The 21,760-nt window shown below is 38.0% G+C and overlaps 1 protein-coding gene across 2 annotated transcripts in view; it reads right to left on the reverse strand.

The window, feature by feature from the left end:
- The window catches only part of STXBP5L (syntaxin binding protein 5L), a 191,887-nt gene that overhangs the window by 20,996 nt on the left and 149,131 nt on the right, over window positions 1-21,760 (reverse strand). For both annotated transcript variants that reach the window (XM_065642097.1, XM_065642087.1), the window contains one exon: window positions 167-337. In XM_065642097.1, the coding sequence (XP_065498169.1) occupies window positions 167-337 (171 nt within the window). The remainder of the gene's footprint in view (window positions 1-166; window positions 338-21,760) is intronic.

Below are 21,760 nucleotides of genomic sequence, written 5' to 3' on the forward strand. Positions count from 1 at the left end.
GCTTGTTAGTAACAACACTAACACACAGGGGTTGTTCTACTTCTAAACAGTCAGCTGAAGGCAGCGGTTCAGGGCAGTGACTAGGACAAGGATCATGCTAAAGTTATTTGCTTTCACACCTGGTGAGGAATTCACAATACCTAGCATAATATTCATTGCCACCCACCTTCTGTGGTGACCGGGAGAGAAATCTCCATGCAGGCTGCAGACTGTGCTTTTCTGAAGGGGGGCCGCCCAGGCCCCCGGCGGTTTGCCTTTGAGACGTCCGCGCTGGGAAGTCGCTTTCCTGAACTGCAGCTCTGGGACGTGGGACTTGTACAGTGACCATTCACGTGATCTGGAAAGTGAACACAAGAAGTGCTAAGTAAAGTGAAAAATTCAGAATGGAGGAGAGATGTACATTCTGATATTTAAGAATGGGTTAAATCAAATCTGCTGAGAATAGCTACTTAGTTGTTTTATCAGCCCAGCAGGTATATGTAGGAATAACTCACCATATCTTTAAGGTATACTTGAAAAAAACAAGGGACATAGAACTCGTACATGTTATTATAGCTCCAGATCCCACAACATTTTGTTGACCTATCTGAAGAGGCAATTTATCAAGCTACTGCTGGTAACACTGTCATCCCTGATGTTGTGTCTCCTAACAGATACCAAATAAATTTGAAAACTATCTTTCCTTTTTGCTCTCACAGAGAACTACATATGTCATTTACTACAGGGTAGGACTTAAAGCTTCAGATCTATACGTCTTCCCCACCTGTCTTAAAGCTGCATGAGACAGGCATCCAACTGCCACTATTTGGGATAATTACAAAACTAGCCATAATATTGCTAAGTGTTTTCTTCTTTACATACCATATGATTTATTTTATTGCTAAGGAAACTGACTTCTGAACAATTGATTTGTCTGCCACAGATCTAAAGATGTGAGGCTGAGTCCTTGGACCTCTGCTAGAGGCCATGGTCAATCAGCACAGCACGTGCTGCTGTCTGATGGGGTGAGAAACAAAACACAGCTGCTTGAAACTCTATTCTTCCTTACGGGCGACCGGTCTTTAAACCACAACAGTCCACAGATGAAGGCTCGACCATAAAACATTCATGTGATATTTTTCTTCCTCTCGTGTTGGGTAAGGCAATATGAGAAGAATTACTGAATACGATTTTCCACTCAACATATGAAAGGTTACACACCCAGGTATAACTGAATTATTTTTGGTCAGCAGATAATTAATACTTACTAATTTAAGTAAACAGCAGGTAATAAACGTAATAAAAAATCAGATTTATGTAGCACACTCAATATTTCTATTCAAAAGAAGCTCAATGGAAGCTCAGTACTACAGGTACGACAAGCTCAGAGTTTCTGCCTTCATTTTAAATGCAGGTTATTTTTATCTGAGAATTAGTCTTTAGGATTCTGTATATAAGTATCATATTCCATTAGCTCTTTGATTTGTTTTATATCCAAGGAAAAAATGAATGTTTGTATACCAACATAAATTTATTTATTGGTTACCATACCGTGATAGCTCCACTGTACATGATGAAACACTATTTCTATATTCAGATGATAAAACAGATTCTATACTGAATACAGAATATAGTGTATTATATGTAGTCTTCCAATGTGTAAGTCATGCCCTTTCCATGTGAAAGCAGTTCAGTCTTCATGAACAAAATTGGAAAGAATTGTTCAGAATTGTAGTTTAGAAAGCAATTTAGTATCTGTACTGCATAACGAGACAGCTCTGTAGGAGACACAACTTTCATGATTCTTATCATGTTTCTTAATACATAGCTATTAACTGAGCTAACAGCAGATATAAAACCAATGCGTATGATTCATCCAACTTAGAGTTAGGTAATGTTCCAAAATATGCTGGAACTATTCATATATTTCAGTAGAAATTCCTTTGAGACTGGGGGCTTTGTTCAAGGGCACAGGCTGACTGTTCAACCTCAGCAACAGACACATCCTCATCCAGCTGCTTCCTTTCTTCAAAATTCAGTTTGTGTGAAGGAGTTTCAGCATGATACCTAATTATCTCCAGGGGGATCCTAGGAAGTGGTGAGGAACATAACAGAGTAAAGAAGAATCATATTCTATAGAAACATCAAAAACATTTGTGAGTCCCCTTCCCTGCACATTGTACAGAATGGGCACAATTCACCTAAACCCCTATTCAGTATGCCAAATTTTAAGACAACTGCTGCTATGTTTCTCTTAGTATACTTGCTTGTCTCAGTTACCTTCAAAGGCCCAAATTAAATGACAACAACAACAAATCAATAGGATCTGGGCATCTAAATCCCTTTAGTTGTTTTGACAATGCCTTTCCAAATAAGCAAAGCCAGTTCCTGTGTAGACAAAAAATCAGACCTCATTCTAGAAGCTGCAGGCATATCCCTTCTGGTACTGAAGCTGGTGAAAGTTTAGTGAGTGCTACAAGAATGACTGGATGAGGGATTTTAGTGATCAGCTACACACTTTTCTGTATATTAACACTGTTCTGATTAGATATGATTATTTTTAAATGTATACAACAAGCAGCAATGCAGTTCTTCAACCTTAGTAAAAGCAAAAAGACAATGTACAAAGGGTAATACAATTATGGGAAGGATGACTTCAACATTTTTGCTGAGAAGCCAGTAAGAATCAAGCAGATAAAGACCACCCAAATATATGAGAAAATCTTATGTGTGTATTTAAAAATCATTTTCTCATGTTTTTTACAGAACAAGCTCAGTGATATAAAACATTTCTAAAGAAAGGTTATGTACTATTTAAGAAATGGTTCCTTAACACATAGCCTGAAAAAAAATTGAAGCGTGCAAGAAAAGTGGTATGATAAAAACAATACTAGTTTCTTACAGTGTACTTTCTAAGGGAGACTGTGAGGATGTCCATGCTACCACCCTTTGCCAAAATGACAGCAATGATTTACTAGCCTTCTGAGACCCGACTCACCTGATCCTCCTTTGCCATGACCAGTGTCTTCCAACCATCCCAAAGAACAGAGAGAGGAGCCTTGTAAAAACCTGGCTTTTTTTCCAGCTTTGTTTGATTTGTAAGGAAGAACAACATTTTAACTTTTTTTCCTTGCTGGCTTACTGTTTTTGTCATGCGGTCACCAGGGCTTTTCTCATATCAGAAATATTAGTTGATACCAAGCACCAGCTGATATCGGAGACATTAACACCAGCACATCAGAAGCAGAGCATGGATTGCTCTGTGCTGTTGATGCAATAGTGCAACACCTCCTAACTCTGTCTTTTTCTGGAGAAGGCAGAGAATAGCTGCTCGGGGAGAAAGCACTGCACAGAAAGTCCCCTTCTCTTTCCTACCCTTTTCCACCACTGCATTTGCCATCACCTCCTATCCCTTTCCACAGGTGCTGCTGCCCATGAGGCCAAGGGAATTTGCATGATATGCTCTAGCACTCCTAGATTCCAGCAGTGTGTTCAAGAGTTAATAATGCACCGCATTTGGGCACCCTGGCTCAGCAGAACTTATCCTTGAAGCAGTCTCCAGACTGTGTAGCAGCCATCCCACCACGCCAGGACAGCAGCCTTTCCTCCTGTTTGTGTGGATAGCGAACTAAGTAGCCAGGGCTCGTTTTGTAGCTATTCTGTTCATTAATTTAAAAATGTAAGGCTCATGCAAGCCGTTGTAAGTAATCATAGCTACAATACATTAGTCCATTTCATACTGACTTAGCTCCACTGATTTAATAAAGCAGATAGTAACAAACTGTATCTAAGATGTATTAAAATATATAAAAGAGAAGTTCTTGACATAAAGTTCTCTAATCTTCTCTGTGTGCTTCTCCTACAGTGCAGGTTTGCCTTTGTCTGGGGTCATGGTGATACCCATATGAATTAAAAATGCTTCAGCTATCCCTGTTACCAAACAGTAGCACTATCCACTGCAGTGTACACCCCAAAACGCACTTAAAAAAAGAAACAGAATTGTGCTGGATGGAAGGCCATTGTGTCACAAAAAATACCAGCGAGATGATGAGATTAAGAAGACCTGAAGAAGTAACATTAGTCACCGTGAACTTGATGAAACTACTGAGAGATGCCTTCTGAGAGATGCAATGTGCAACATGACAGCAGCAAGCCTGCTGGAGAGCCTCAAATTCAATCTAATTTTTTTGAGGAGTATTACACAAACGGGAAGCCTATTATACATACACATGCTGATTTTAGTTTACACAAAGTAACATGTATATGTTACACAACTTGCCTTGTCATACAACTCTTTTATGTTGACCTCTTCAGAAAGCAAAAGGAACCAACGATTTACCTGTGAAAATCTGAACCCTTGTTAAAACCAAATGTATTAAAAATGTCAGTAAGAAAGGAGAAACACCCATTTGCAGTTGCTGCCTAGAAAGTTGTGTTTCACTAGACATAGCAAATAAAAATAAAATAAGATCAACGACTTTTTTCAGTTCTAACAAAGGGATAAATTCACACAGGAAAACTAGCTGAATGCCAGTCCTTACCAATGATGTGAGAGAGGCTGAGAACAAAGGAATTTAAATATGACTAATTGGAAGCATTATAATATCATCCTAAGTTATAAGGAAGTAAACAGTAGAAGAGCAGGCAAGAGGACCAGAGAGAGATGCTTTAGTATGGAACAGAAAGAACCTAAAAAATGAGTCCCAGAGAATCTCTTCAACAAATGTTAAGGCATACAATCTCTGCTGTTAAAGGTAGGAGAAGTCCATCTGTTTCCACTTTTATTTGTGTATTATCAACAGATTAGATTTTTGGTAATAATTATGAGCATGACTAACCTTTTTTTTTCTTTACACAGCAAAGAGATGCACATTTAAATCAAGAAAAGAAGAGATCTCATAACTGTACAAATGGCCTGAAGAACAGTCTCAGGTTTGCAAGTAAAATAACCAAAACTTGTGTACAAGTAGTGTGATCACTCGCCAGCAAGAATATAGGCTGACACCTTAAACTTTTAAGAAATTATTCTTAAAAGAAAATCCCTTACAAAGTCAGGATGATAATCTTCTCTTGGTGCAATTCCGTCAGCCAGGCAGGAGAGGAGGTGTGAGCGCTAGCAGAAGAGGGCAGTACAGATGTACTGCCAGCAAAATTGTATGTTTACCATAGAGGAGGGTTTAATTGCCCTATTGACATACTTCTAGTACATTTAGGTCCACACTAAGAGTATAACATGCTGTCATTGTAATATACTGCCTATGTAATATAATGCTATTCTTACTATGGTAACGAACCCCTATCGTGCACTTGATCCTAGATATAATTTTTTTGAGAGCAGGGTGAAGAGATTTATTTTTCAGAGAAATAAAATACTGTGAAGTGGCTGAACATGTTAAGTGTGCTGTCACTGACAGAGCCCTTTTTAAAACTAGTATTTTTGCCTGCAATTATAAACGATAAAACCAAAATACAAAATAACCACCATCCAAGAGACAAACACTAGGAATATAGTACTATATGTCATAACAACACCTCTACATTATCATATCTGAAAAACCAAACCTGGCAGTGAAAATCTAAAAATAAATCTAGATTTGTTCTCTGAGAACAGTGGGAAAATTTTGGACTACTTGGATCTAACTCTGCTCCTCATATTCCTGTGCTGAATTTCTAGTGATCATGTAACACTACACTACTGGACTGACTGCGTCAAAATGTACACAGCACTGAGCGTGCCTCAAGAGAATAACGTAACACAAAATTGTTGGTATGCTTTGTGCAATAAACAGGAAAACACAGACAGAAACCTTGATTTAATTCTGAAACACAAGCATGAAACATGATACACCCTGAACTGCATAGAGGACAACACTGAAAGCAGAGTGGATGAACAACAAGACCACATTGGATATCAACAATTATTCCTGAGCATCCCTTATTCGTAACACTGCACCTGCATTTTCAAGATGGAAAAACTTGGGGTTAATTCTTTGTTTTTGAAAATGAGAAATTCTTCAAAGAGTTTAGACTGGAAACATTTTTTTAACTTGAACATGACAAAAATAAAGCATGACACATATGAGCTGGAGACTTTCTAAACAAAACTCTACCTTTCCATTTGAAATGAATAAACAAAATGTAAGATAATTATAACCAAAGTGTTTGTAGTCTATTCTAACCAGATTCCTCGAAAGATTCTTTCCCTGATTTAAAAAAAAAAAAAAAAAAGTTGTTTTTAACTGGAAGTAAGAATGTCTGAAATAATGGAGCTAGCACCACTCCATAGGTGCTAACATATAAATAACTTGCTTGCAAATACTCAACAGAAAAAGGCAGAGACATGTTCAAATACAGCATTCCAAATATAATGAAGTTTACATATAATTTTTATGCAGCAATCAAACAATTCTAAAAAAAAATCCAAATTTTTCCAAACTTGTTAACATTATGCATTGTAGGTTTTTGATGGACTTCGTGTCAGGTTATTGTAATAAACAAACTAGTAACAGTTGTCCATTCTTATTTTAATGTCGGAAAACCAGATTTCATAGCTGATAACTTCTGATTCAGAGTTCGTATTTATACTCCTTTTGTTATCACTTTGTTGTCGAAATAACTATACGTGGAAAATTATTACTTTCTAAATATTCTGCTGCTTGTACATGTACACAGAGGCCAGTTACTAAGACTTTGGGTGTTGCTCTAAGTCCAAACAAGGTGACAGGACCATTTCTCTCATGCCCGAGCCTCTGGCTACAGGTGACAGTCTGTGTGAGAGCTCAATCTCCGTCCAAGTCGCTTACTGTAGAGAATCTCTGCGTCCCAGCAGGTCTGGTAAATCCCTGGGTAGCCCCAGATTTTGACTGCTGGAGAGTAGTACAACCTGAGAAGTGTACAGAGACCACCGAATGGAGGAATACTACATATGTGCTTGTATGCTTGAAAGGAGTGGAAAATTACCTACCTTTGAGAGTCCTCGGTAAGGAACTTTTCTTTAAGTAAAAATAGAGAACTTAGGAACAGTGAATATCTATTACATTGTGAGCCTAACAGTTGCATATCATTTTGTTATTATCAACTCTTAAATGTATGATGATCTTTACTGCTTGTTTTGTTGTTTCAGCTAACAAATTTTACTACTTTAACTTCATGACTACATTTAACTCTATCAGTTACAAACATTTTAGTTATGATATAATTTTGATAATTTTAAGCACTTACCTTTCCCTTAAACTACTTGCTTGTTAAATCTCCCATATAGATCAGATTTTTTTTTTCTTATTTTAATCTGGAAGGATTAAAAGTCAGAACACAGCCTCTTTTCTGCATTTGAAATACAGTACACAGTACATGCCTATTATGCTGTAATACTTGGGAATTAACCTACTGATCAGCTCTTGTTGCCTTTTTTTTTTTCCAATTCTGGTTATTTGGACTGGCAGAGTACTAATATACCCATGAAAATAGGTTCACTTTTAAACATGTTTGACCAGAACCTTCTCTTATTTAACTAAGGAATAAACTGGTGCTGTCATACACCTGACCATCAGCAGATGAAAGAGACTTTTGGCTAGTAGGGTCCTAGCTACAGAATGCCAAAATCCAAACCTGAAAATGTGAAATTGCAGAGGCGCCAAATGCTTCAAAGAATTTCTGTAAAAGTGAAAGCCTTCAGTCCAACTCACAATGCTTTTCATTTTAATAACGATCAAACTTGCGGCAAAAAAGGCAAACCGCATCCTCCACTGAATCAGTGAGAGCACAGCTAGCAGCTCAAGTCCTGTGCTCAGTTTTGGGTTCTCCATTACAAATAAAATATTGACATCCAGGCAGGAGTTCAGCAGGGGTCCACCACACCAGGCTGGTAAGGGAGTTGGCACACATGATGTAAAAGGAGAGTCTGAAAATCATGGTGTGTTTGTTTGGTTTGTTGTTGTTGTTGTTTTGTTTTGTTTTGCTTTTTCCGGCCTTAAGACAGCCTTAAGGTCGAGAGAGGTTCTCCCTCCCCTCTACTCTGCCCTGGTGAGTCCTCATCTGGAATATTGTGTCCAGTTCTGGGCCCCTCAGTTCAAGGACAGGGAACTGCTGGAGAGAGTCCAGCGCAGGGCCACAAAGATGATGAAGGGAGAGGAGCATCTCCCTTATGAGGAAAGGCTGAGGGAGCTGGGGCTCTTTAGCTTGGAGAAGAGGAGACTGAGGGGTGACCTCATCAATGTTTATAAATATGTAGAGGGTGAGTGTCAGGAGGATGGAGCCAGGCTCTTCTCGGTGACAACCAATGATAAGACAAGGGGTAATGGGTTTAAGCTGGAATAGAAGAGGTTCCACTTAAATATGAGAAGAAACTTCTTCTCAGTGAAGGTGACAGAGCCTGGAACAGGCTGCCCAGGGGGGCTGTGGATTCTCCTTCTCTGGAGACATTCAAAACCCGCCCGGACGCCTTCCTGTGTAACCTCATCTGGGTGTTCCTGCTCCGGCAGGGGGATTGGACTAGATGATCTTTCGAGGTCTCTTCCAACCCCGAACATTCTGTGATTCTGTAATTCTGTGAGAGGACTCTGGGGAGACCTTATTGCTTTCTGCAACTACCTGATCTGAGTATATGGGGATCACAGAGCCAGACACTTCTCAGAGGTGCACAGTGATCAGATGAGAGGCAAAGGACACAACTTGGAACGTGGGAAATTCTGCTTAGATATTAGGAAAAACTTTTTTCCTTTGTGGATGATCAAATACTGGAGGAGGTCATCCAGAGAAGTTGTAGGACCCCTTGTCCTTGGAGGCATTCGAGACTCAACCAGACACTGCCCTGACCTACTTGGTCTACCTAGACCTGCTTTGAGCAGGGTGATGGCCTAGACAACCTCTAGAGGTCCCTTCCAACTTTAATTATGCTATAATTCTAACTACAAGCAGAGTTCAAATGATTCCTCATTTCAGCTGGTATTTTCAGACTGAAAAGTGAACAGAAATTACTCTTCTGGAAGGAGACACGCACTGGACAGTCCATAAAATCCTTTGCATGCAAAAATACATATAATTTTCAACGTATATTGCCAAGTAATTCAAGAATAGGATTGTTAAAGTTGGATGTCTGAATTACCTTTTCTAAAAATGTCAGACCAAGAAGGAAAGCAACTCATATAATTTCAAATCTTCTGAAATGTTCTTTGGCATTGTAAACAGAATTACAGACCCAGAGCCAGAAAAACTAGTACAGAATGCTCCACTTAACATCTACCAGTTTGTACAATGCAGCAGTAAGCAAGAGCAGATTAAAAGCTTCAAAATTCTGCCAGTGCCTGATGTCTGCTCTATGCTAGTTTGAAAGGGTAAATGAAGAATTGCTGTAACCCTTCTGCTCATCCTTAAAATAAAAATGAGGTATTTTTTTTTACAATATCTGGGTAACAGTTCCCTTGCAATGAACTACAAAGGCATTGAATGGTGGATGATTTCATATTATAATTCTTTCATGATATATATAAATCTTTAAGGAAAGAAAAATCAAACAGATTCCACAAACCTTGTTCAAAATGGACAAAATGGAATACAGGGTAATAACTAAAGCTCCTTTGTCTGACCCTTACAATTGTGTTTTATGAAGACAAATTTCAGAATTAAAGTTTTTGGGCCCCTGCATCAGAAGACATTTCTCAAATCCTTGAAAAAACTGAGCTTATTTGGTACTTCATCTAGTTTTTCACTGCTGTTTAAAACGTGAGACATTAACTCTGACCTGCTAAAGAATTCATTTACTGCTTATAAATATCTGCAGAAAGCATAGGAAATTATATTCATCTTTTGAAGGTCACAGCTTAGCAAGAGGAAACAAAAGATGCCTGTTTCTATTTGCATTTTCTTTTGTTCTTTGACTAATAAAGTCTACGTGATAGCATGAATACATACAGTGAAGCCATCCGATCATAGAAATAAAATAAAAATTAGCAGTTACCAAGTATCTCCATCAATAGTTTGGACTTCTGTCTAGCTCCCTGTGATCACCTGGAAACTTTGTCAGCTTTTAATGAAATGAGCAGAAATACTTCCTAAAATAAAAATACAAGCTGATGCTTAAAGTGGCTGGTGAAGCAAAATTAGAAAACTCTTACATAAAAGCGTTTGTGTATGTCTGGATATATTCCAGATTCTCCACTTGGTTAAACTAGATTAGGATTATCCCCATCATTTATTTCACTGCAACAGTGCATGGAGATGTAGATGGTCTTTTCAGAAAACTTTGAGAAGCAGCCTTAGGTTCAAAAATAAAGATAATATCATTCAGAGCTGCCTCTGAAGGATAATATGGACACTGGGCAGTACATGCAGTGTTACATCTTCCTTCTGAGCAACTCAAATAAACATTGGGTTACTATGAACTGCAGCAGATAAAACTATCAAAAAGTTTCAATATATTCCCACATATGGCATGTTCTCACATTTCTGTGTGGAGATATGGCATCCAGAGGTGACAAGTTCAGCAAAGATAGATAATAATGACTGCATCAAAATAAAAAGATGCTGAGGTCAACTAAATTATGAGTCACACAAGGGTCAAAATGGAGTCCCAAAGTATGTTTAAGTCATGAAAATCCTGACAAGGTTTAACTAGAACACCTTCAGTTATCAGATCACACATTATTCCCTTAAATGCTAACAAACTACTCCCCAAGCAATTCTCAGTACTGCCAGTGCTTCCACCTGAAACAGATTTAACTTCTATTTCACCTCTACTATTACAATTCAAAGCAATGTGAAAGCAAGGGCACTACATGAGCCAGATCCTAAGAAGGGAGCAGAACTGTAAGCTGCCAAGTGCTAATGTATTTCCCAATTAACTGCAATGGGTGCTGAGAGTAGGTGATGTACCAGCACTCTATGAAAAGCTACGAGCCAGAGCCAATGGGATGGATGTACATTATCTTGTCATTTGAAAACAGTGACCTGAATATCTTTAAAAGAAGTGTGGGCCAGAGAGTATTGTTGTTCCCTGGATATTCAGGCTATGGGTGCAATCTCAGGCAACAGCCAAACAACATCTCTAAGAGCTCTGCCAGTGTATCCAGGACATTTTAGGAGCAGACTTACATGAAATGCAGACATTATTCTTCACCTTTTTCAGGAGCTCTCACTTAAATTTAGCTCCTTACACAAAGAAAGAGAAGCTTTTCCCAGCGTTTTGTAAAACTAAGCAAGCTGCAGTTCAGCACAGTTTTAATGGCTAGAATAATTAACAGGAATCTTCTGCCCTTCTAAGACAGTCAAAAAGGAGAACTGAAACAAGTTTTTTCATTTTGTTTCGGGTTTGTGTTTTTTAAACCTTCCCCTGCAGTTGCTTAGCCATGAGTATCTGCCAGCTTATCCACTGAATGCTGCTTCCATATGCTTGATCCTTAGCTATCCACCAGGCTTCTTGGTAATATGGGTAGGGAGTACCCGACAGATGTGGCAGTAACAACAGAGTGCTTAAGAGGCAAGTTGATAATACTTCTCGCTGTGTGTGAAGCTTTTGAAATTCATGGAGTTCCACTAGTTTCTGCACTATTTCAAAACAGACCTTCTTAGACCTATTTTTAGTTTATACTTGTTCTACATTATTAAAAATAATGAGCACAGGTAAATAGAGGAATGGTAGAAACATCACTGGTTTGAAATGAAAATCACAGACAGGATTATGCATTCCATTAATCTTCAAACTTCCCTACATACGTCATGCATTTAAGAAGGATCATCATGCTCCTAAGCTCTTAGGTTGAATTTGTTAAACTTTTACAGCTTTCGTTTTGTACATAGTTGTCCTGCTTCCTAGGAGAACTGAAATAAGGGTTTTTTTATTTGTTTTATTTTTGTTTGTTTGTTTAAAACAAATGAAACAAACCCCAAAACCAACCAAACAAAAAACCAACCACAAATCTGCCTTCAATTTATCAATATATTCTAGACAATGCTTACAATATTGTCTGGATTCCAGCATGATTACAGGAAAGCTGACAATAAGACAGGGGTTTTTTTCTCTGGTATGCAACTTTTCTGTATTATAGAGTAAAGATTTTACCACTTCAATTTACTTTGATTTGTTTCTTGCATTTCTAAAACCCTATAAATCTGGTCTTTTACACATTAAATTTATCTTTTTCTTGTGTTATGACTCAGGATCTAAATCTATTTTGTGCTTAGTGTCCTTCAATAATATATATTAATTATTAACTATTAAGTAATATATAATAATAATTATTATTAATAATAATATTATATAAATAATACAAGAAGTCTCATCTGCAGAATATGGACTTTTGCCTTAGGTCCTACTATATGGCTATTTTGATACTCTATTCACGTTCCCTCTTAATAGTTGCCCATTTATTTAGTGATAAATATTAATTTTACAGGTCTATAGCTGCTTATATCACTCCTTCTACCTTTTTTTGAGTATTATGAGTTTTACAGTATTCCACTCCACATTTTATTTTGCTGGATTCCTACATTCCTAATTTCTCAAACATCACTGTTCATGCTGGAGTAAGTTATTTCAACTAAATCACTCTGTATGCTGAAATCTGCAGAGTCTGGATTGACTTTCCCAATAATTTTTCAACATTTATTTACTTAATCTTTATCAAGAGCTATTAGCAGTTTTCTAAGTTCCTCAGTCATTTATAATGTGGAAGACATATTTATTCCCCTGACTTTTGCTTTGGGGAACAGTGCTACAGTGGTTAATAAATGCACATGATTCATAGTGACAGAAATTAAGTTCAGCTGCATTATGCAAGGATGCGATCCAACTTTAATTTCTAGCTCTAAAAAGACACTCAAAGTAATGAGGCATGGCTACATGGCTTTTTCAGGCATCTTACAAGAGAAACTTCCCATGAGAGCAAAACTAGAAAGGACTCCTTGAGACTGAGAATATTTAACAAGAATTTAAAAAATCTTTTTAAAAACACACTCCAACCCAAATGCCACAAGGAATCCCCTTTACATGGATATTGAAGACAGCATGATCTGCCCCAAATATTTTTACGTTATGAAAGGTGTTGAATTTTCATCTTAGGTATTTTGAGAAGAAATTTCTGCTCTCACTATGCATTTCCACTAAAATATTAAAGAGGTATTGAGAAAAAGCTTACAGCAAACTGCGTACTTAACAGCTGGCTGAGGTAAGTCTCATGGACGGAGGTGAGACACAAGTGACTGATTTCTGATCTGACTTCTCAGAAGTTCAAAGATGCCATAAAATATAGATGATCAGCCATCATCACTGTTGTTGCACAGAATTTGTACATAAAATAAAGGAAGTAGACCAGCACATGCACTGGGTGTTATAGGCAGAGATAAACAACACTGACAACCAGTTATAATGGCTCAAGTGTTTAAAAAGTTCTGAAGCATTTTCATAATAAAGTATTACACACACAGTGTGTAATGACTGGCAAAATATGTCCACATGAAATAAATGAATATTAAGCAAAATGCTGAGAGCTGCCAACAGAACTGTATGGGTTAATAGGTGGTTTTTAGAAAGCCTTTTCAGACAAAGCCTCCAAGGTTATTGTGTTATCTCATGAATCAGTTGGTAAAATGTTTTGCCAATGAATGTAAGGAAGTTTAAAGCTGTTGGCTTTTGCCTACCGTACCAAGATCAGTCTTAAGATCTGTTGGCAGACTTAACTTTCTTGATCCTTTAACTGAAACAACAGAAAAAGGAGAAAGGCGGTTGTTAATAAGTAAGAAAGAAAAAGGAGTGAGGGAAAACAACATGCCATCTTCTGGTTAATACCATGTTGCAAATTTGTAGCACTTTTTAAAATCAGCATATAAAGTTTAAATCTTTTCATGTACACCATTCAGCAAAATAAATGTAACTGAACAAAGAAGCACTGGATGAAACGTTACTCCAGCTCTCAAGAAATGAATGGTGCTTTACACAGCTTTGGCTGTGTGCTGCAATATCTTACCTTGTGATAACAGGAATGATAAAAAAAAACAAACACAAGTGAGATTAAGGCAAATATTGCAAATGCTGGTTATGCAGCACATCACAAATATTTAAACACCTGGATATCAATTTAATAAGAGGGTGCAATGAAATTATGAGTTCTGATGACATCATACCTCAAGATATTATTTGAAAAAGAGAGGGCATATTGTACAGGTAATGAAGACAGAATACACTATTGTAATAGTATGGAAAGGAAGACATTGCACAGAAACAAAATACAGCAGCTTCAGGATACAAGATATCTAGACAACAAAATATTGTACTCAATTTACTGAAGATTTAATTATCTGTTGTGTTCCAATAATGCAACAAAACTATGATTTTGCTTCTGTTCAAAAATGTTTTCGTTTCCTTACACACGAGCACATTTTTAAACAATGAACACCAGAGAACTGAAATGAAGCATGTCTTGTAGCAGTCAAAACGGCATTAAATTTTATGCCTTAAGAAATCTTTTATTAATTATTCAGAAGACTTAATTTTGAATACGATTCTTTCATTTTGTATTCATTCAGTATTTTTTCACATTTTTTCTGGCTTTTACCCCTTACCCATACCATCTGTTACTAGAAGTGAACCATGAAGTATTTGTCAGCTAGCTATTATACTTCTAAAGAAAGGCCCACACGGTAAGTATTACAGCTAGAGGAACAGTGGGAGATATGAATATAAGGAACGTGCCCTTTGTAATTTCTATTTAATAAGCTTTCAGGTCAGAAGGATGCCCAGAACAGCCACTTACCATTTCAAGTCACAGAGCCCCTGTAAAGAAATTCTGTTGCATTCTTTTGCAGTGTCATAATCTAAAAAGCCTGCAATGTGGCAGAAAAAAATTTCAGCTGGCACCTGTGTTGGATGTTTTTCTTTCTTTTTTCAGGGAAGTACAGGAGAGCCCTTCAGGCTCTTGAGCAACATTTTGGTAACAGTAGAACCAGCATAGCCCTCCCAGTAACCAATTTCTAGCTCTCACTTTAACTGGATGCTTTAGGACAAGGAGGAGAGATCTCTTCAGATAATTCCAGCATCAAAATATATATCACTAGCACTACTACATGAAAATTCTCTCATTTGGATACCAATTGTTAGGCTCCTATATCCATTTTAGGCACTCACATGAAGGGCAGCTTGATTTTCAGAACAGCCTTTTACAAACATTTCCTTTATCTGAGCAGCTGTCATACACTCTTTCAAGCTGTGAATGGAAGGATACTGCTCCAGAAAAACAGTGCTGTGCTATAGAGAAAGAAGCACCACTTGGCATATAATCTCCTTTAAAGGAAAGTATGACATCTGGCCCAACCAGGCCTCTGAAAAGGATTACCAATTCCTAAGGAAGGCTGTAAAACACTTCACTAACAAACTGGGATCTAGATTAGGATATTTAGGAGTTGGACTCAATGATCCTTGTGAGTGCCTTCCAACTCAGGACAGTCTGTTATTTCAGAGCTATAAAAAGTAGCTGCATTTAACACCAAGGAGTTTCATCAATGCTGTCATCACGGAGGCTTTGAGCTTTGCAAATTGGTGGTTTAACCTCTTCTATTTCTATGTTACAGGTGTTTCTGTATAACAGGAATTATATGTATTGTGTTATATGCCACGGCTGTTCCCAAAGTGTGGTATATATGTCTGAACTGCAAGACTGCAGAAATAGCTTTGTGTGCAGGCTCATACAGCACATGCAAAGTTTGCACTTTCTGATTCCTCTGAAGAACTCTAAACAGGCTTGATTTGGGAGCTGCCACAGCTGTGCACTGATAAAACAGACAGACCATCCTGAAGGCTGCAAACTAACAGTTGCAGGATGCTGAAGGGACTGAGGATCAGAAAGAGGAGGAGAATACAGTTGATAAGTTGGCTTATGGGTACAGGGATAGAGCAGGGGACATGGTGAGTAGGGGGCTAAAAGACAAAGGAGACACACAACATGAGGAAATGAAGGAACTGAAGTTGAGGGAGCTGGGAGTTACTCCTACCACAGTCTCCACCACCAAATTTGGAAATTTTTGACAAAGGACATAGCATGGACCACTGTCAATAGAGGGCAAAAACAAAAGGAGGAGCTGGTTGCGTTCATGCTTTAGCATGATTAAAGCTGTGCATATTACTTATTTTGCGGTAAAACTAAGGTTTTACCATTAAACTGATCAGAATGTGGATATCATTGTGTAACCTATTTTTAGCACCTAAATCACATATATTTTACTGTCTCTACAACTATTATGAAGAAGGATCAGGCACATAAACCTGTCTTGCTGAGAAAGAGCTTTTGAAAATGAGTTTAGTTTAAGAATGAAGTATAAATGTTCAAGAGGCTAGCAGAGTTTGTTGCCATTTTTTGTTTGCATTCATGCTGAGAGCAGCAAGTAGAATGGGTGATGCCACAGTGCAAGGCAAGACAGCCCCTTTCCAAAAAAGCCTAGTGTGTAAATAGTCAAGTTATCCCACTGTGGGACAAGAAAGAGGCACAGAGAGAGTTAATAGGTACAGTCTGGCAGGGAGCTGAGTGCCCAGCTCTCCCAACCCAACAACTTCCCATCTCGTAGCCACACAGTTCCTATAGGTCTTTCAGTGAAAACGCCAAGGCACAACCAACAAACAAATGTGCACTCGCAGCTATGACATTCAGTGTTGTGTTTCCATCAGTTGTCACAGCAGGACTGTAGTCAGAGAATTTCATATTATTCAAAATGAAGGTGACTTCATATGGCTCTTTTCCTAACTGGCAGCTTCCGCCTGCGTCATATTTTGGAATATCAGTCCCAGTCTCCTTCTGCTGAAACACAAATTTAAGACCCTAATATTTAGACAGCCACTTGGACAAGGTGCACAGTAAAGCCCTGGTTTGGCTGCTGTGGCTCAGAGCCAATACAGAGACAGTCCGCTTCCTTTGGTGGCCTCAGACAGAGCACCCCAGGTAACACTTTCCCCTGGGGAACCAACCTCTCACCCCTGCCCTGAGCTACAGCTCCTGCTGCATTGCTGCCATTCCTGTGCCTGGCCATGGCCCTGCTGATCTCAACCTGGACTCATGGACTGACATCCAGGCTGCGTTTGGCTCTGCTCCCTGGCATAGCTCCTGTCTTCATGGTCCATAGGAGATGCTGGCCCCTGTTGGTGAGCTCAGCCCCCTCTCGAACCCCGAACTGCGCGCCATGGGCTGCAAGGGGGCTACACCCATTGCTGTCCCTGAGCCAAGGACCATGGTCCCAACCCAGGTCCCCATTTCCTCCCCTCTGCCAGTTCACACTGCTCCCTGTTCCTTGCTCATCCTGCCATACACATCCTTTCTCAAGACCTTAAGCAAGCATGAATTCACCCGAACAGAAACCGCCTCACATATTGGAAAAAGTAATAAAATGCACCTTGTATTCACAGTGCTGGAGCTAACCTCTCTTCAATGATTTGTCTTCTGACTACTAAGCATTCTTTTTAATTTAATATCAATACGTAGAAATGGTTATGTTGGCAGCGTTATCAATAATCAAGTTTCAAAATAAATTACAATCTACGTTTTCCACACACACAAAATGTTTTGAAACATTTACTGTCTTGCTCATTTTCCACAACAATATAATTTTCAAACTGAGTCAATTCTCTACAGCTACTTTGCAGTTACCCATGACGTAAAAGCCAGGAACTGTTGGAAACTTAATAATATTCTTCTTGAAACAAAGCTATTTTAAAACATTTCATGTAGGAAAGTGGGAGCTTGGCATGGCATGGGCCTAATCCCAGCAGATTTAACCAGTGAAATGAATCAGGATAGCAGCACTTTGAAATCAGAGTACATATAAAAATTCATAATCTTGCCATTAGGGACCTGTTCCAAAGCTCATGGGAATCAATTGTGGAAATCTTTACATAGCCTTTTCCGATCTTTATAGTCTTAACAGCATTTTGGATGCAAGCGCTCAATATTAAGGTGATTTCTTAAGAAAAAAAACCATAAATGCACTTTCATTTTAGAACACATATTTGAGAAGTCACTTTCCTACACACAGACTGATGAAATTCTTTAATCCTGGTCTCTGAAAGAAGTCTAAACTGTCCATTGCATCTTACACAAAGATAAATGACCTCTCAAAGATGCATTTTCTTATGCTCACAGTGTATTTTCAACCACATGCTTCAATATGAAGGTGCATATAAATGGCTAAAGCAGTAGGGGACATATATATATAGTTATGCATGTTATATAAAACATACTCTGAAGAGCCTTCAAGTAAATTTTCCCAATGAGATGATAAAAATAAAGGTAAGCTTCACTGGAGTGGATACTGTTCCGTAATACAGTATGTAGTAATTGACTCCAGCATCAGATGCAGCACCATTTACATTATGAGAGCTTACAAGGCCTCAGAGTTTTTTATTTCGTTTCAGAACTACTGAGCTCTCACATGCCATTTTAGGGTGAATATAGTAAAAAGTCCTAACTTTTAACCTTCAAATCACAAACAACAGTCAAAATGCAGTTCGACTTTCTTCATTGAAAGAGCATGGCATGCAAAAGTAAGAATAAGATATTTTGGTGGTATTGAAAAATCCTGATCTCCACTGTTCTTTTTATGATCTGAGGGGGTTTTAAGCCAATCAAATACCACTCTATGGCATGCCATGCTGCATCACTGTTCTCATTAAACATTCTTAATATAGCTTAATGGTTTTGTTTTTAAAATTTTTTTTTGTTTCATAATTTGTACCAATATTATTCCATACATATTGCTATATCTGGAATACGTTTTATTTACAGTGGAAACTGCTACCACTCAGATATTCACAAATAAGCAGAAGCTTTCAAATGCTTTTATTAACTTTCTGTTTCCCTGTACAGTATTGGAAATACATCACTATGGTATTCAAATACTAATTGAACTAAAATAAGATACCAATGGTTAAGGAAGATGATTCCTCTCCTCTGACTACTATTCTTAAAATGCAAGGTTGGTATTTCTTCACTTGCTGCTATCCTGTGTGTCACTGTGAATTTCAGAAATATTTTCAACAAATGGTTTAACTTCATGTTCTAGGCTGAAAGGTGTTCAGAACAGGAATCTGTTTTTTGAATTACATTGTCTGCAAAATCATGCTTTCATAAATAGTACAGGAGGAGCACCTGAAAAGACAGTCTTGTGAAACAAGTTTAAAATATTGCTTAATGGAAGAAGTTCGTACTGAATTAGAAACGATCCCTACATGTAAAATAAGGAGTATTCTTCAGCACTGAGTCTCTTGCTCAGTGCTCCAACACTCATATCAGTGATAGAATACAAATGCCTAATTTTGATTTAGGGCAGGGCAGAAGAAGAACAAAGCTGAATTACTGAGTTGACCTAGGCTGTCTCTGCAGAAGCTCAGTCAGAGGTAAAAACATTGACAAGCAGTAGGGTGTTACAGGCAAAATACATTTTTCAGGGAAACTGAGGTGGTTCAGGCAGGCTAAGCAACGTTCAGGATCAGACCAAGAGATGAGGAGGTGCGAGATTTTTCAAGTTCTCCAAGAAGCCTCTATCAACACTATTCTTATGGGCCTGTTAGGAACTGAAATCTAAGTTACTCTTAGATGTAAAAATGCCATCTACATTGGCATCAGTGTGCTGGAGGGATTCTTCCTAGGCTTTGTCTTGGAGTCTCCAAGCAGGCATGTTGGCACATCAATGTTGGTCCTCAAATCATTCCCCTTCTGATGGAACTGAGGATGAAGTTGCTCACCGGCATGCTGTCAGGTGTGTAGTGTTTGTCCCATAGACTAGCGGCCTCCAGCAGTTTTGCACTTCGTGTGTGCACTGTGCATACTCAGGGCCATTAACCAGCACGACCTTCACTGCCAGGTGAAGAACTGATGTTGATGTCATCTGTGAACCACAAGCAAACTTTGTTCCTTCTGTCTTTGCAACCTTGTGAGCTGGTGTAATCAAACCTTTGTTGGGCAGCAACTTCGATCACCTGACTCAGCGTGCTCTCTGTTTCTGCTAAATTTTGGAAGGATGAAGTCTGGGCCTCTCTTCAGCAGAGGTATGTGGTCACTGCTTTTACAAACACGGATATCGTGGGACTCTAAAAAGCACAGCGCACTTCCATTAAGAAGCTTGTGTGCCATGAACCTTAAACAAATCAAAGGCAAGACTGGAACCATGAGGACCCTGCCTGATGAATCCATAACTGTGCAGATCAATCCGTTGTGTTCTACGAGAAAGAAATGTTAGCCAGTGCAAAGGCTGATGCAGCTGGGAGGCCGTGCTGAAAAGCACAGGGTAGTTCTGCTCCCAGGTTCTTGGAGGTCACAATTTTGAAGCGAGTTACTCCAGATGATTAGACTGGATTTTTCTCAGTTTTAGAGCAGGTATGCCAAAGCAAAATAATTTTAATTTTGCATTAATTAAAAAAAATTAATATCAGTCACAAGAAAAGTATCTTCTATTTTAAACAGCAGTTAACTCCGATAATAGTTACTGCCTACAAAATTGCACTTGATTTCACCTTTTAGAGATTCAAATATAGCTTGGAAAATAACACTGAAGGGCTAAAATAAGAAACATTTATAAATATGCTATTTTTTTCCTGCTGAATTATATTCAAAACAAAAAAGCAGCATAAATTTTGGAGCAAATTATTTTAAATTTATCTAAACTAGATATTTTTTATCAATATCAGAATGAAAAATGGAAGTTAACTGCAGAAAAATAAGGTGCTATAGGAGTCACTCATCATTTTAAAACTAAACATATGCACATATGATTACCAAGTCAGTGATCTCTTAGATTTCAGTAAAAAGAAAAAGGGAGTTTGTAGCTCGTTTCTGGAGAGAAGATTGAAAATATGAATCTCAATGGTCCACAGAATAAATAGTCTCATTATAGTCAGCTATCAAATGTTTTATTTTAAAGCCCATATCATGAGTTTCTGAGGCCCAGCTCAAGAGTGTTATACCAATATTGTAGTGTTATAACAATATTATTATAGCCTATTTCACTTTGCATGTCTACAGAATTTGGGTTGCAAATAGTATAAGGAAATAGATATTTCAAACCAGCTGTTTTGGTTTAATTCTCGATGTGTTAGGGAAATGCTTTTAATAGTTTCAGCTTTTTGTAAATAACTAATTAGTGGCCTCTACTCAAGATTAATGTGTCCTGTTATAATAAAGTCAAATATGTGAAATAATAACAGGATTTGAATAGCATACTTGTGGGAATTTGTTACATATCTAGGGAAAAAAAAAGCTATGTATCAATACTTACCAAACTACAAGAAAAAAAAGTGTGATATGCACACCATAAGCAAAATGAATGTATCACGGCTATACTTCCTTATTTTCCACCACATTTAAAAGTCAACTACCAGAAAACAGCTGTAAGCAACAATCTTTAAGACAGTGAACTCACATTAAAGAGATCAATGCAGACTAGGTACTTGCAGAAAAAGTCTCTAGGAATGAGATTAACTTCACCTTCTGAAGGACTATGGGTAAAATGGGAAACATTTATACATTTTTAAATGACCAAGATTCTACTGCTGGGTCAAAGCAGCTGATAGGCAAATATTTTTATTTGAGGTTATATTTCCATTGTAAGTTACATAACTTAGGCACTGGTGGGTTCTAATGGTTAAAATTTACCATCTCCATGTTGCCATTTTTCAAATAATCTCTCTACATGCACATATGCATAACATATATAAAATCATCAGGACTACCTACTGAAAAAAAAAGAAGCCAGCCTTTTAAAAGAGCCAGAGAAACAAGCCTCTAACAAAAGTCCTGAGTCCAAGTGAGACATA

This window comes from Caloenas nicobarica, chromosome 1 (assembly GCF_036013445.1).
Source record: "Caloenas nicobarica isolate bCalNic1 chromosome 1, bCalNic1.hap1, whole genome shotgun sequence".
Lineage (NCBI taxonomy): Eukaryota > Metazoa > Chordata > Aves > Columbiformes > Columbidae > Caloenas > Caloenas nicobarica.